At 40.4% G+C, this 17652-nt stretch overlaps 1 protein-coding gene across 14 annotated transcripts in view; it reads right to left on the reverse strand.

Annotated features, from left to right (window-relative positions):
- Positions 1 to 17652, reverse strand: part of PLCB4 (phospholipase C beta 4) — a 480542-nt gene that overhangs the window by 104100 nt on the left and 358790 nt on the right. For all 14 annotated transcript variants that reach the window (XM_044928306.2, XM_025264595.3, XM_044928310.2 and 11 more), the window contains 5 exons: positions 10161 to 10269; positions 5980 to 6190; positions 4677 to 4770; positions 938 to 1017; positions 336 to 420 (listed from right to left, as the gene is read on the reverse strand). In XM_044928306.2, coding sequence (XP_044784241.1) covers positions 336 to 420; positions 938 to 1017; positions 4677 to 4770; positions 5980 to 6190; positions 10161 to 10269 — 579 coding nt within the window. The remainder of the gene's footprint in view (positions 1 to 335; positions 421 to 937; positions 1018 to 4676; positions 4771 to 5979; positions 6191 to 10160; positions 10270 to 17652) is intronic.

A 17652-nucleotide genomic window follows, 5' to 3' on the forward strand; every position in this document is an offset into this window, starting at 1 on the left:
TTCATGGTTCCTCCAGGTGATTCTAACCTGTCACTGAATTTGAGAATGATCACCAACTCCAGACCCAGGCCACTGTTCACTTTATGAAAATTTAAGACAGAGGTTTCAGAAACCATAAAGATCCCACAATCTTCTGAATTAAACTGACCCAGATGTTTACATTATATCTCTCTCTACACACCTTTCTGAAGCTCGGTGGAAGCTTTCCATACCAACGAATTTAAACAAATATGAACCTCTTTAACATCAGTCCTCCAGAACTACTTGACCCTTCAGAAATGAATTGCAAAACAAATCCATTCATGTTAGAAATATGGTTTGCTAAAAATACATACTGGATGTGATTCAAGTGCTTGTTTCAACAGGAGATCTCCAAATAGATCTTCACAGTATTTGGACATCTTGTACTGTTGATATTTGCTGGAGGGAAAGAACCGACATTTGTAAATTCAAACATCCATTAACTGTCCAGGATAAGAACAAGAAACATCCATTCCTAGCGATTAAAAACTCCCACTCACCAAAATGATTGTGTCTTTGACGCTAATGAGCTAATTGATGTAGGTTAAAAAGTAGATTCTGCTGCTGAACTAAGAGCTGGTAAGCAGAAAAAAAGTGTCTTTCAAGTCCATCACATCTGACTACAAATATACTACCAAGTCTTCTAACTCCATGGAACTTTGAGCAAGGTGTCCTGCTCTCTGACCTTTGGTTTAGAGGAAGCATTTCTAAAATATATTAAAAGGACTTTTTTTTTTCTCTTTTGGAGGTGTTGGGGAATAGTGGTTTGAGTTCCTTCTTTTTTTCCCCATAAGACTATAGGTAGTTACCACTTCACAAAAGAAACTGTTCAGTTATTCAAAAAGATGCGGAGCAGGAATGGGAAATGGGGATTAGCAAACAACACGGAGAAACAGGGTAGAATGAATCACTATACCTGCAGTGATTTTCAAAGGAGAGAATTACAGGATATTCCGATGTGACAAAGGCAGTTTCCTTGATGGCTTGAATAACATCCTTCAAAGACAGGAGTGTTAATGAGAAAGGAGAGAAAAAATAAAGCACCTGAAATCAATTGGAGACTAATCATTTGAGCCTTTCAGAAAGTCACTTCTAGCAATTCAAACCTGAAGAATCCATTCACCACTCCACATTGAGTCCCCTGTGGTTAGATGTACACACAGTTCATGGTTAGCTACACTTTTTTCAAAGTTATTGTTTACTTCTCCAAAATTAGGGTGCTAGTGACTGGCATTCACCTAAATGGTAGTGCAATTGCTCGCTCACTAATCTGCCACAATGGGTTCAGAGTCCACCTTTCTCACTGAGGAGCCAGTGAGCTTTCAGCTTTCAGAGATTTTTGCAATGGACCCCTCTCCTCCTCTTGCCTCGAAGAAAAACACGTTGGTGAAACAGAAGCTTTTACTGAGTTTCCTTTGGGAACCAGACTTAGGCTACATCTCCTTCATTCTGTGAAGATTCCTGTGAATTGATGTGATGTTTGCAATGTCTTTTGTTTTGTATTAGCCTGGTGAAAGTGGAGGGTCACAGGGTGAAGGTTCTCCTTGCTCAAGCAACATATGAGGCTAAACACGGACAAGGACACCCCTCTCTGAACCGAGAGCTCGGTCACTTGAAACAACTTTTCAATGAGCTGAGCAAGTCCTCCCCGCCTGACACTTTACACAGATGGCAGCTCTCTGCTTACCTTCAGAAAGTCCAGTTTCACACCAACACATCCACAACCAGAGCATCATATTTGGTAAAAATCCTCAAATTCTTACTGGTTTATAGTTAACCATGGGACAAGTCCCATCATTCCGTTAATTGGGAAAGTATTTTATAGCAGTTATCTAAGGAAGTCCATTTGAAAGGATAACGACATAGGCTAGAAGTCTTGGAGTGTTTTATGAAGTACTCTTATGGCTTAGGTGGTCCTTTAGCTATTTTTGCTTGAAGTTTCTTCCCAGGTAAACAAGTCATGAGTTGCTTCCCAAGTGACCTTGATTGTCCACTTGAGTTTACCAAGAATCCCTCCTTTTAGAAAATCTTGGCTCTGCCTATGGGTTTTCCTTTGCTTACTTCTGAAATGAGGGGGAAGAGCCTTCTTTTCAGCTTAAGCTTCCTTATTAGCTCTTTAATTCTATAAAAAGAATTAAACCTTCCTGTCAGTTTGGTTGGCTCTGCAAACTCATGGCTTCCCACTTGAACATAACCTTGGTACTTCTCAGGAAGCATAATCTTGAATTCATTGCTATTCCAAACTCGCCAACATCTTGGCTAAGAGAAATGATATTCATGGAGTGTCATGGGTCCAGGGTCTGGGTGTCTGTTTTTAAGAAAACCTCCAATGATTTTCCACATGTTGGCAGAGTTGAGAACCACTGACCCAGAAGCTGCAATAACTCTTCTGAGTTACATGAACATGACAGAGGTTGATGCACTTGACATCCTGTCCAACCACAGAATTTCACTTTTGATTTGTCTTTTGGCAGGACACCACTGGAGCATACTGAGGAATTTTCTAAGAAATCAACCTTCAAAGTATACACAGAGATCACCAAAAGGCCATCATTGAAACGCCTATTTGTAAAACTGTATATTACATTCTGTGAGGATATTGAAGGATGAGGGGTCGGGGGGACTTCTATCTGGTCTCAGTACTGGGAACAGGGACTTCCCAGTTCCCAGTGGTAAAGAATGTGCCTGCCACTGCAGGAGATGTGGGTTCCATCCCTGATCCGGGAAAATCCTCTGGAGAAGGAAACGGCAACCCATTCCAGTGCTCTTGCCTGCAGAACCCCAGGGACAGAGGCGCCTGGAGAGCAACAGTCCACAGGGTCACAAAGAGTCAGATGGAACTGAACATGCACGCACACGCTGGGAATAACTGTGCATCTCTGGACCAACAACTCCGTGAAAGTGTTAGTCGCTCAGGAGTGTCCAACTCTTTGTGACCCCAGGGACTGTAGCCTGCCAGGCTTCTCTGTCCATAGAACTTTCCAGGCAAGAATACTGGAGTGGGTTGCTAGTCCCTTCTTCAGGGGATTGTCCCAACCCAGGGATTGAACCTGTGTCTCCTGCATTGCAGGCAGATTCTTTACCATCTGAGCCATAGCCTTTTTAAACTACTCTGTAGTGTTTTACAAATCCTGCGAACTGTCACGCTTCTCTCCTTGCACGTGTGCACCTGCGTGCGTGCTCAGTTGTATCTGACTCTTTGAGACCCCATGGACTGTAGCCTGCCAGGCTTCTCTGTCCATGGAATTTTCAGGCAAGAACACTAGAGCGGATTGCCATTTCCTTCTCCAGGGGATCTTCCCCACCCAGGGATTGAAACCGAGCTCATGTGTCTCCTGCATTGGCTGGTGGATTCTTTACCACTGAGCAAGCTGGGAAGCCCTCTCTCCTTGCACTGAACTCAAAAAAGTTTGGAGCCCAATTTCTGGTATGTACAGTTTATAGGATTTTTTGACAGGGATTCATAAAACTCTAATCACAGGGTCTTACCTTCTTACCCGTTTGGGCACTATCTATTTTATTTTCTATATCCTATTAATCTTTTTATTCCACTTTGAAAGCCCTTCAGGAAAAATGCAAACTAAGCAAGCACAAAAATAGATAAGAAAATGAAAGACTGTTTTGAAAGTAAGTGGAACAAAGAAGGTTCTCCCAGAGGAACCTCGTTATATGACACTGCCACCATTTAAAAGCAGAAAAAGCAGCATGAAGGAGATATTCAGTGGAGAAAATATTGTTCTTGACTTTTTCTGAAAAACTGGGAAAAGGGAATATAAAGGTAAGATGCTTGAGAAAATGAATAATTTGTTCTCTCCACTCCACCTCTCTATTTCCACACTAGTTTGGAAAAGGCTACAGTGGTATAATTTTAAAACTTACCTTGGAACTCTCCTACACTGTGGGTGGGAATTTAAATTAGTACAGACACTATGGAAAATAGTACAGAGGTTCCTTAAAAAGCTAAAAACTGAGTTGCCATATGACCCAGCAATCCCACTCCTGGCTAAATATCCATAGAAAGCTCTAATTGGAAAGACACATGCACCCCAATGTTCATAGCAGCATTATTCACAATAATCAAGATGTGAAAGCAACCTAAATGTCATCGACAGTGAAATGAATAAGGAAAATATGGCACATATATACACTGTGGAATACTACTCAGCCATAAAAAAGAATGAAATCACACCATTTATAGCAAAATGGATGGACCTAGAGATTATCACACTAACTGAAGAGTCTGAAAGAGAAAGACAAATACCATATGATGCCACTTATATATGGGATCTAAAATATGATGCAAACGAACTTATTTATAAAACAGAAACAGACTCACAGACACAGAAAACAAACCTATGGTTACCATAGGAGAAAAGGGGCGGGGGAAGGATAAATGGAGAATTAGCAGATATGAACCGCTGCACATAAACTAAGCAGCAAGGTCCTGCTGTATGGCACAGGGAACCATATTCAGTATCTTGTAATAAACTAAAATAGAAAAGAATGTGAATGGAAAAGAACACACACACACACACACACACAACTGAGTCACTGTGCTGTACACCAGAAACTACAACAACACTGTAAATTAACTCCACTCCAAGAAAAAAGAACACAAGCACCAAAGCCGAAATCAAGCAAACAAAAACACTCACCTTGAAAAGGATATCTGTGCACATTGCTTTCCCATGAGTTATTATCGGCTCCTGGTCCTCACCTTTTCCATCCCAACAGTCAAGTTCAACACACCTAGGAATACAGTGATTTTACAGTATTGAACTTTTACAATAAAACATTGTGTATACAAATGAAAAGAAAAGATACCAAAATAAGTTACTTTCTATAGAAGTAGAAAATTGAATGAGTGAAGTAATGTGATTATTTTGTGGAGGATACAGCTTAAAATAGCATCAGATTGGTGTCATCAAAAAGGGACTATTGTAGATTGAGAGACAAGAGATAGAGCAAGCAGTGTGGTTCTGAATGAAACCTTAGCTGTGACAAAGCTGTGATAAAGAATGATTTAGGAACAACCAGGAAAATTTAGATATGGATTATGTTTTAGAGGATGTTAAAGAATACTGTAAACATTTTATCATTGGGATGATGCTACTTTAGCCATAAATGAAAATATTCTAATTGTTTCAGTGACTCATATTCAAGGAGTCTGAGACAGATGTAGTGATATACTTAAAGTCTTTTAAAGTATTTCTATATGTACAAAAAGAGTGAGTTAAAAAATTATGCATTGGTCATTGACAATCAAGAAAAATATCACAATATAACTACATTTCTTAATTTTCACTTTCAGCATTTTCACATTTTAAACCTCAAATATTTTCCAATTTCTATAAAATAAAAACCATTTGAAATAATATTTATTGTCAGAGAATAAAATTTTAGAATATTTAACATTAAGGAAAGCTATATCTGGGCTTCCCTGGTGGGTCAGTGGTAAAGAATCCTCTTGCAATGCAGGAGACGTGGGTTGGATCCCTGGGTCAGGGAGATCCCCTGGAGAAGGAAACTGCAACTCACTCTAGTATCTCTGCCTGGGAAATCACATGGTCAGAGGAGCTTGGTGTGGCTACAGCCCATGGGGTGGCAAAGAGTAGGACAGGACTTAGTGACTAAACAACAACAAAGCTATACTTGAAGTGCCTAGGACCAAAAGGAAATTTTTCATGACTTCTTAAATTAAGCTATTTTTTTTTGTAATTTGGGGGGAATATTTTAAATTTACAGTAAAAAAAAAAAATCTTTTGACCCATAGGAGGAGTCTAGATCTTTCCAGAACAGATATCGTTCTTCCTTCCTCAAGGTTAAATGACCATCATAATCCATTAAAGAGAAAGATAAATGTCCTTTTCATTCTGAATGCTACCTCTAATTTTTCAGAGAAGAGTAAATTCAATTAAAGGGCATCATATACAAAGAACAATGTCTTGAGTTTCTAACCTGCAACCAGCCAGGAGGACCTGTCTGTACATTTCTACTGACGATTTCCCACCAAACTGTCTGCCAGTGAGATAGGTGTTGTGGGAAGAGCTGATGAAGTAGTGAGCCAGAGGGTGGTCCATTTCTTGGTACAGCTCTAGACGATCTAGGAAGACGGGGGCATTTTCATCTGACATCAGGTATCTGCAAAACCCATCACTTGATATGAGGCCTGGTGGGGGAGGAAAGAGTATCATAGTAGATTTACGGTTTTGAAGACGCACATTTTATTTATGACATCTGAAGCAGCTTAAACAGGAGGAGTAAATACTACTTCACAGTGTCTTTCCCAAGAAACTTCATCTTTCAGAACTGAACAAAGTACCCAAGTTGCACAAGTAACGTAATGCCTTCCACAAATAGGTGGCACCTGCTTTCACATCCATGATGGCAAAACATTCAGTTCCCTAAGTTCAGACGTGCAGCACCAGAACCCAAAGTGGAGGAGGGAGCAGTGGCCTCTCTGCATTCAAATAATTCCATTTCCCTATTTCATCTAAAAAAAAAAAAAAATGGGGTATAGGACTTGTGAGATGAGTACTAGTCATTGAAATGTGACCCCTAGAGACAGTGTTCATCTCAGTCATATCTGTGTGATGAGGGGCAGGGCCAGTGTGTTAAATGCAGGAGAGAGATCAATATTTCTGCATCTTCTCTTACCCAGTCAACCACCAATAACCTCAAGTTTCTTGTTTTTACTTAAGCATTTGAAAATTACAAGGTGATTTCAAGTGTACAGAAGAGTACAGGTGATACCATGATAAGTAGCCATGGATCTACACCTCAGCCTTGTCTGATATCTTTTCCTTTATCTACTTTACATTTCTTCAAAGGTATACATAATTACAGGTGCCTGTGAAGTACCCTGCATGCCCCACCTCAAGTCCATCCAATTCCATCTTTTTACTCATATTTACATTTCCAAAATGGTTTGTAACTTTATTATATACAAGCACTTATCCAAAAAATAGATATTTTTGACTATTTGTAAGTTTATATAAAATATCTTTATATTATGATTTATCTAGTTAATACCAGTAGCTCTTGGTCATTTATTTTTCACTGAGTGATGTACAGTAGAGGTAGGCAGTGTGCAGAGTATAAGGACCATATGTGAATATATTAATACCATAGTCCATGGTCCATCATTCTGTTGATGGATATTTAGGTCATTTCTGTTTATTACTAAAAGGTAGGCTGCAGTCCATGGAGTCGCTGAAGAGTCGGACACGACTGAGCAACTTCACTTTTCACTTTTCACTTTCATGCATTGGAGAAGGAAACGGCGACCCACTCCAGTGTTCTTGCCTGGAGAATCCCAGGGACGGGGGAGCCTGATAGGGTACTGTCTATGGGGTCGCACAGAGTCGGACACGACTGAAGCGATTTAGCAGCAGCAACTGCAACAAAAGTCTGTGTGTCTATCTCCTTGGGCACATACATTGACACTTTTCCAGGCACTGAGATAGATGTGGGACAGAAGAAACAGACAAGGCCTGCTTTCATGAAACTCATATATTGTGGGCGAGAGAACAAATAAATTAGCAAATAAATATAATGTTATGAAAGTGCTAGCAGGAAATAGAAAGCAGGAAATGAAAGTGATAAAGAATGACCAGGACGCTGTGTTTGATGCGGGGCCCGCAAGAGCCCTTCTGATGAGGTCGCATTCATGCAGGGGAGCCATCACATGCACACCCGGGGGGCCCATTCACAGCAGAAGGATGGCAAGTGCAGAGACCACGTGATGAAGGGGGAAGTAGCTGGAAAGGTGGCTGGAGAGGAATCTAAAGACTACATCAGTTGGACTTCAGTCTTCATTAAGTACTAAGTGTGTTGGGAAGCCATCGGAGGATTTGGAACAGCAGAAGAACATGATTAGACAAGATTTTAAAAGGTTTACTCGGGCTGCTGTGTGGTGCATACATTGCAGGGCATAGAAAAAAGCAGAAGACTAGTTAGAAGTTAGCTGGCATCATCCAGAAAGAGTTGATGTAGGCTCAGATAATCTGGTTAGGGTGGAGACAATGAGAGTGATTTATTCAGGATTTATTTTCAGGATGGATCTTACAGGTTTTGAGGATGGATTAGAAGTGATGTGAAAGAGCAAAACAAGTCAAGGAGGCCTCCAAGACTTTTGGCATGAAAAGGTGGGAGAGTGATGGTACCATTTTCTAGGTTGGGAAAGGAACAGTCTGTGGATGGGGGGAATGAAAGCATATTGTAAACATACATATATCTGAAATACCCACTCACCATCCAAATGGAGAGGTCTATTATACAGATCTGTGGTTTAAGAGAGAGATTAGGAATGGCAAGTTTAATCTGAAAGTCGCATGTGTACAGAAGACACTTAAAGTCATTGGGTTTAGATGAGATCATCCAAGGAGTGGGGGCAGAAGGGGCAGAGATCTGAGGCCTGAGCAGGGCCACTCTGACACCAGACCCAGACCTGGAAGGGAAGAGGCTGGGCTGCAGGAGAGGCCTATTTTCCACTTGATTACGGACAAATTATTCACCAGGTGGCTGTTTGTATCAATTTACATACCCAGAGAGTTTACAATGCCTTGGCACCATATTCTCACCCATACTTGCTAATGACAGACTTTAACATTTCTGCCATTTGTGAAATGGTGAAGCTATACATTTTAGACATGTCAGTGGTAATGTCATAGACTCTCAGGACATTGTAATAATCAAAGACACACGTCTATCATAATGTTTATCATACTGCCAAGGTACTACTGAGTCATAAGTCTTTCTCCTTCAATAGCTTGTAACCACCTTTTTTCATTTTGAATCTCCAGCATCTAGAACAGTGCTTGGCACCCAGTCAGTCTTCTATAAACTTGAAGGATTGAAAGCAGGGAAGAGAATACTAGTGGAATGACGGTATGAACCCCAGCATCTTATAAGCAGGGAAACTGAGGTCTATGAATAGAGGTTCAAAGTCACACAGCAACAGGGTAAGCAACAAAAATCACATCACCTCCCACCACTGCAAGGTGCTAACTTTCCTGCAAAGCCACTCCTCACTTCACTTTCATCACATGCTGTGTGGAGTTGATTATGATACTCAGAGGGAAGTAATGAAGCAGTCTGGCTGAAAATAGATATTTGAGACTCTAACAGGAAAGTATAAATGTATGATTATAACCAAGGGAAAACTCTGTTGGGCTTGGAAAAATATCAGGGGTGTGGCCACATGGTGTGGTGGGCCAGGATGCGTATACGCAGGTCTATGTAGGTCCAGAGAATGTATAAACCTTTCATCCATGCTCACTGAGATAGAAAAAAAAAACAAACAAAAAACACAAAAAACCTCTATTCTAAACATGAGGAGACTGAGGCCATGATACTCATGGGCAAATGGGACAGAAAGAACTTAACCTGCATCTCTCTTCACTCTCCATTGAGACATAAGGCCAGAGGCTCTAGCCCAGGTATCTCCTGGACCTCTCTGGCGATACAGTATTATCATCATTGCTCCCAGCTTTGGCAGGTGTTTCTCATGGTTATAGAACCAATCTTGAATTTCCTCCCCATACCTGTCCTTTGCTAAATATTGAAATGAACAACATACAGTTTCCAGAGTTTCACTGAAACAGATGAAGGGTCAGAAACCCCAACAATTTGTTAAGTTGATTCCTATTTAATCTCATGTCAATTGCATTTATCTTCCATACCAGGGGTCAAATGATGGGTAAAAAGGCTCCTCAAATCATGTATTAAATTTAGCTAGCCTGCTGAAACTCAAGAGACAAAAGGAAGGTGTCAATTTTTATAGGAAATGCGAATTTTTTCCAGAGATGGCAAACAGAGACTATACTTGGCATTTTTACATTTTAAGCACTATGCAACATTAAGGATCTAATATAAGAAAGTACATTGGGGGAAATATCACTATAGTTTAATAATAAATTTAGCATTATATTTCAGGTAACAAAAACAAATTTTGGTGTAAGGCAAAATTTATACTGACTTATGAAAAAAAAAAAATCAGTCAGCTATCAATCCTTGTCTCTAGAGAGCTCCAAAGCATTTAAAAATACATTTAACTAAAAACGCAAGGATTTTAAAACTTGCATATACTCTTGAATTTTTTAAATAATGAAAAATTCTCTTTTTTTCACTTTTCTTACCTTGTTTCTTCAAATCTTCAACAGGCTCATACATCTCAATGATCTGCATTGCCCTTTTAGCATCATAAAATGGGAATAAAATTTCATTCAGTCGAGGATCTCGTTGATGCTATGATGAGAAAATAACTCCATTTAGGTTGACCTTCCTCACCCTTGGGCTATTACACATCAATAAACTATGTAATTTTAATAGGAGATATATGTATAATACCATGTTTATAGTTACAAAGAGATTTTGCTTTTCTCCTGTCTTTCTCCCTAAAACAGACTTCAAAAAGGTCCAAATTTGGCAGTTGCATGTTGGTTCCCTTCCCTGAACTGCAGGTGGAGAGACAAAATATACTTTTTTTTTTTCATTCAAATTTGATAAGAAAATGGTATGGTCTTGTCATACCACAGGGAAGATATCTGGCATAAGTGTTTATAAAGTGAGATAAAAAGTCTTTAAAAAAAAAAAGATAAACAAAAGCAAAAATCATACCCATGTAAATGTCAAACCAAAAACAATAACAAAGAAACCTCCAAACCCCTCAAGTTAGGTAGACAAATATAATTTCATTTTCATTATATCTTTCTACATAAATAAAAGATTTTGGGGGCACTGTGAACTTCATTCTCTTGAGTAAATATTTATGAAAATGAATCCATTGTAATGAGGTTGAAAATCTGCACAAGGATATTTACAAGCTCAAAACAACATGAGAATCTGTATTTAAATATCAGTGTTCAGAAATTCTATTTCACTGTGAAATCCAACTTGGTTTGCCCTGAGGAAATCCTCTGGGCAGACAGTGCATCAATATTTAAAGACATTTGGGAGGCTGGTAATGTCATTCTTTTCAAATCAGCACCCATAGGCTCCTGGTATTATATGAGGCACCAAGAGCAGATTTCTACAGTTTTGTCATCCTAACTTCACAGTAAAGATGAAAAAAGTCCAATTTATTAATTGACTTAGCTACAATAGAGAGTGTATGTGTGTGTGTGTATGTGTGTGTATCTATCTTTCTGTATCTACAGGCAGTGGGTCTATTAAACTTCCTTATTGTTCATGGAGGATTTAAGGACCAAACACTGAGTCCCTGGTCATCCATCAAATAAAGAAAGAGAGGAAACTGGAATGAAAAAATGGCAGATGGACATGTGAGCAAAACTCAGTCAATAGATAGGACCCTAGCAATGACTCTTTACCCAAATATATGCACAGACTTTGAAAAGCACTACTGGAAAAGCATTGAAGAAACAACTGTTAAAAGTTCATATGGATTTCCCTTGCCCATTTGTTTGAAACAGTCATTTGAAGAGTGGAGGCACACAGCGTGAAAGCCTTTGGCCAATAGAACATGTGACGTCATCCTAGAGCACTCGTGGCCTCGCCTGATCTGGTCTTCCCACCATCCCCCTGAGTGACGAGTGTTAACTCCTAAGGAATCAATAGCTCTTTGCCAGTTTATCCCAATGAAGCATGCTTCTATTGGAATCTAAGAAATAACGGCTCACATTCATGCAAGTGCTAGAGCAGAAACTGTTACATGAATAACAGGCCTCAAGCCCATAAGGAAGAAAAGTCCTGGGGTGCAGAGAGATGGTACAGTGGACTGTGGGGTGCAAGGCAGGTGAAGGCATGCTCCGAGCATCTCGTTCAGGAAGTGGGTGCTGGCATGCAACTCCAGAGCCCACACCAAGGCAGCAACAAAGCACCGCCCCTCCGGGGAGAATGCAGTGCTTTCAAACCAAGCAAATAAATAACCAGTACATTTTCTGGGTACTTTCCTTCTCCCGTCTCTGCCAACACTCCCACGGAGGAAGACGGGTGTGGCATAAAGGGGTCTTTTTGGACCCCACTGTGGTTCTGTTCGTGGTTGACCACTACACTCACAAGGTGTTCTTTCTTATTAGGATTAAGTCTTTCAGTTTAAAGATAGGCTCTCTGATAAGCGTTCAGGACTCATGGAGATCATGGGGGCAAATCCATATGAATTTAAGAGAAAGAAGAGCCTCAGTTAAAAAAGAAACAAAGTTAGGAAAAGGAAGAAAGGGAATCCAAGTGTTCTCAGGCACTGTTTGTGCACAGAGGTGTGTGGGCTCTAGCCTGGGGCCTCCTGCAGTGCAGTTTCTGAAGAGCTGCAGGGGCGTCACCCTCACCCCGGAGCTTGAGAGGGATGCACATTCGAGGGCCCCACTCCCAACCTACCAAACTGGACCTCCTGTGGTGGAAGCTACGAATCTGTATTTTAACAATCTTGTCAGTTGATTCTGATGTGCTCAAATTTAAGAAGTGTGACTAGTATGTAAAGGTATGCATTTAAATATATTTGCCTATCAGTTTAAAAGATTGTATCTTAGTTCTGCAAGGGTAGAAGAATGCTAAACATTTGAAATCTGCTCCCAAGTAACCCTCATCAAAATTTATCAGAGGGCATAATATTCACTAGAAGAATATCCTTCTTTCAGAAACAACAGCCAGAAAAACCAAGTCCTTAAAATGTATGTATCATATCCTCTTATTCTACATTTGCAGCAAATAAGCACCACAACAATATGAAACTTCACTTCTCTTTACATCTGCTCCACCAGATAACCTTTTGCTTTCCCGAAAATGCTTACATTTCAGAAAGGAAGCACAGTGCAATCTGGATAACCCAAAGGCAAGGAAACAACGGCAAAACTTGTGTTAAAAGTCACAAAAATATAATCTTTATTTGAAAAAATAATGAGGAGAAAGATCGTTTCCAGGACATCTCAGACAAATAAGACTGCAGAAGATTTCCACTTAGTCAAAAGCACTGTGGGGTGAGTGGATCACAGCTCTGGGGGGAGAGACCACAGGTTTGCAGTTGGGATTTGGGGAAGCAATGTACTAAGGGCATACACCCCATGATGTTCAGAGCCTTATAACGATAACACTGACTAGCTTCAGAAAATAGTTCACAGAACTGTGACCATGTAAATGAAGAGACAATGAATATATCTTTCTTATTATGTCTGTACTCTTATTGAGAAAAGACATCAATGGGCTTCAGCCTGAGCAGCACTGGGAGACAGAAATGTTGATACAACTAATATTCAAAAGAGATATAAGAAGATAAAGAAATAATTGACAAGCCTTACTCACAGAACTAAATAATTCCTTTTCAAGCGTTAAAGAAGAAAGACAGAGTACATGGGAAGTGATCTTGAGTCCTTTCTTACAGTCTTTCAACGGCAAAATAAAAGAAATGATTAACAAAAGCAGCTCTACTGTGATCCTATGATACATAAGAGGCAGGAGGCAGGCTACCAGCAACCAGAAATAAAACTAATCCTGGATTCTCGTGCTTGTCCAAGACTTCTGTCCTCTCTTCTTATTCTGATCTCTCTCCAGCTCTCCGTGCATCTCTCAATTCTGCAGGCCCTCAGGTATTATCTGTAAGAAGTCACGCCAAAGCCTTTGACTGTGTGGATCACAAACTGTGGAAAATTCTGAAAGAGATGGGAATACCAGACCACCTGACTTGCCTCCTGAGAAATCTGTATGTAGGTCAGGAAGCAACAGTTAGAACTGGACATGGAAGAACAGACTGGTTCCAAATACGAAAAGGAGTATGTCAAGGCTGTATATTGTCACCCTGTTTATTTAACTTATATGCAGAGTACATCATGAGAAACGCTGGGCTAGAAGAAGCACAAGCTGGAATCAAGATTGCCGGGAGAAATATCAATAACCTGACATATGCAGATGACACCACCTTTATGGCAGAAAGTGAAGAGGAACTAAAAAGCCTCTTGATGAAAGTGAAAGGGGAGAGTGAAAAAGTTGGCTTAAAGCTCAACTTTCAGAAAACTAAGATCATGGCATCTGGTCCCATCACTTTATGGCAAATAGATGGGGAAACAGTGGGAACAGTGACAGACTTTATTTTGGGGGGCTCCAAAATCACTGCAGATGGTGACTGCAGCCTTGAAATCAAAAGACACTTGCTCTTTTGAAGAAAAGCTATGACCAATCTAGACAGCATATTAAAAAGCAGAAACATTACTTTGGCAATAAAGGTCCATCTAGTCAAGGCTATGGTTTTTCCTGTGGTCATGTATGGATGTGAGAGTTGGACTATAAAGAAAGCTGAGCGCCGAAGAATTGATGCTTTTGAGCTGTGGTGTTGGAGAAGACTCTTGAGAGTCCCTTGGACTGCAAGGAGATCCAACCAGTTAATCTTAAAGGAGATCAGTTTTGAATATTCACTGAAGGACTGATGCTAAAGCTGAAGCGCCAATACTTTGGCCACCTGATGTGAAGAACTGACTCATTGGAAAATACCCTGATGCTGGGAAAGATTGAAGGCAGGAGGAGAAGGGGACGACAGAGGATGAGATGGTTTGATGGCATCACCGATGCAATGGACATGAGTTTGAGCAAGCTCCAGTAGTTGGCGATGGACAGGAAAGCCTGGCGTGCTGCAGTCCATGGGGTTGCAAAGAGTCAGACACGACTGAGTGACTGAACTGAAGTGAAATGGACAATGAAGGTAAAACTAAAATCAATTCAGTTTCTCATTAGGAATGGGGAAAGAGAGGTGAAACTAACTGAAGCCAAGAGGCTTTAATTAGTCCTGACACATAGAGAACTGAGTTGGTGGCAGTACCCAACCAGGTGCTAGCTCATAGTGAGTGTCCCCACCAGCTCTTCTGGAGACTTCAACTTCACTATTTTCATAATATTGGCACACATACAGACACACATACATTTCCCTCAGCCCACTGGATGGGACCAAGAAATACAGCTATGCCAAAATTTTAGATCCGAGTGGTAGATTTCCATGGCTACCTTCATTATGGAGAATAGCAAGTTTACAGGTTCATGCTGCTCTCATATTCCTCCCACTGACAGTAATGATACCAAGGAGATATCCAGTGCTTCACAGACTCTTATGTGCAGACAAACCAACTGGAGAAAATGTTCAATGCAGATTCCAACTCAGCAGGTTTGGGGCGGGACCTGAGATTCTACATTTCTGACAAGTTCCTTGTAGATACTGAGGCTGCTGGTGCCCAGATCACACTCTGGGGAGCAGTGAATGTGGAGACACTGAGAATTAGATGAGGAACAGATCCAAAATTCCCTGTGAAAAGCCAGTGAGTGGTGATGGCGTGGGCAGAGAGCAGGTGGTACAAAGCCCAACACAACAACCAGGCAGGAAATGGACCACAGTCTCTCCTCTCTGTCCAGATTCCTGCAGATACACATTAACACACTGAACGGAAGACTGCAAATAAGGAGTAAAGGGACTCACAAGCTGGAAGGTGGTGGGAGGAAACACGGCTTTTGCTAATATATGATAAATACCATTTTTCCGTTAAATGTTAAAATAAGTGTTACTCGCTCAGTCGTGTCTGACTCTTTGCAGCCCCATGGACTGTAGCCTGCCAGGCTCCTCTGTCCATGGAATTTTCAAGGCAAGAATACTGGAGCGGGTTGCCATTTCCTTCTCCAGGAGAATTGGTTAATGCTCATAGATGTGTGTTTATTGATCCTTTTCTTTGTTCATCATTTCTCTGGTTACCTTGTTGAACTCTCTTATCTATTCAAAGAGTTTTTGATGGCTTTTGATATTCAGGTTACACAATCATCTGCGAATAATGAACAACGGGTCTTGTCCTTTTGATTTCCTGGGACTCATTTATTTTTCCTTGTCCTTTTGCATCCAGGGCTTCTAATACAATGTTAAATTCCAGCTTACTGAGACTATGTGGCTAAGGCATTTGAAAATGTTTAGATCTAGGCTCTTGGAGTCAGAGACCCTTAACATTCCAATGCCTGCTCCCTTCCAGAGTGAATTCTGTCTCCTTTCATTATGGGTTTCCATGGTGCTCTGCCCATGGGGTGCTTTTAAACTTTGGAACAATGAGAGGGAGAGTCCTCAAAAGTCCTATGGGTGCAAGGTGCTGAGAGGGGGCAGAACCCTCTCTACGTTTGACAGCCTTCTTTAAGGAGACATTCTGATTTCTGTCTAGTTCTTCCAGCTGAGTTCACTAGGACAGAAAAGGAAGAGATTCAGGGCAGACACTTTGATTAAAAACATAGGCTTTACTCTTCTGGACTTGTAGTCTTGTAGTTTCTGTGACCCAAAGAAATCCAGAATCATAGCAATTCAATTAGTTCCACCCCCAAACTGAAAGTGCCTCCTTACTGTTAATGAAAAGCCAAGCATAAGCGAATGAATACTACTGGCCAATACCGTAATATTGATGGATAAAAGCTACCAAGGAAAAGTATTTAAGAAAGAATTTGGATGGCAGAGACAGAAAGCATATGTGATCCTCCCTTTTAAAATTAATTTTTTTTGTCATGACTTATAAGAATTACAAGAGTAGTTACTGGGTAGGTCTACAAAAGTCTCCCATACAAGGAAGGGGATGAGATAAGGACGCATGAATGCAGCATGTACACTGGAGACTTCAGAACCGTTTCTTCATTTGAACAGCGCAAGTGATAGTGCATATCAAGTCTCTGCTACGTTTAATAGACGGCTGAGCACCAGCTTCATCCCGGAGCACGCAAGTGGCCTTTCTCTAGGAAGCGGTAAACTGATGAACGTGCTAATCGTCTCCCCACTAAACATCTTCCCTCTTTAGTAGAAAGCAAGATTTTTGCCTCTCTCACCAAAACTTAAGACGACCAATGACCCAAAGTACATGTAAAGCAGAGAGAGATAAAACAATACATTTTTTAAAAGAAACAGAAGATGGGGAAAGGGTTAAGGAGGCACAGCAAAGCAACTTATCTGAGCAACAGTGGCGTAAGAATGTGGATAATATCTGGGTAAAGATTATGAACGTAGTATCCGCATAACAAAAACTCGTGGAGTGAAAAAACTTGAAATGTTTTAAAGTAAAATAAATATTGTGGTGAACTGAAAGGATTACTTTAAAGTAGAGACATCTGTGCTGATATATGAGGGACCCTGCCTCTCCTGCATCCATGCTTCCAGGCTCTGGGTATCGTAGCTTCTCAAGTGCAATCCTACAAATTGGGAGCCACTGGGCCCTGACTTGAAAGAAAGGAGAAGCCCTTCAGCAAAGATGTGCTATGTGTCTTCAAACTGGCAAATCAGTCTGCCTGCTGCTTTTTCGTGAGGCAACACCTTCTACCTGGCATGATACTGTCTAGCTTAATGTTTTGTCTTTATATGGTATAATGGTTACTATCAATTGTTTTGGAACAAAAGTATACTGTCCATCCCTCATTTAAAGTCTTCTTATTATTTAATGTGTTAGACAAAAAGTGCATTTCCATTTTTTGTATTAACAAGAGCTTCAATGGGTTTCACTGAAAACACTTTCTTGTTCATGTAGAGAAAAAAAAAGTTAATTTTAGTTTTCATAAAAATTGGAATGTTTATGTGTTCTGAAATATATTTCTCTTGGGCTTAAGCAAATTTTGTCAACTAGTTTTGGTTGTTGAGTGAATCACATTCTAAAATTAGTTCTGAGCTTGTTACAAAAATAAAAAGTA

Source organism: Bubalus bubalis, chromosome 14 (genome assembly GCF_019923935.1).
Source record: "Bubalus bubalis isolate 160015118507 breed Murrah chromosome 14, NDDB_SH_1, whole genome shotgun sequence".
NCBI classification, from domain to species: domain Eukaryota; kingdom Metazoa; phylum Chordata; class Mammalia; order Artiodactyla; family Bovidae; genus Bubalus; species Bubalus bubalis.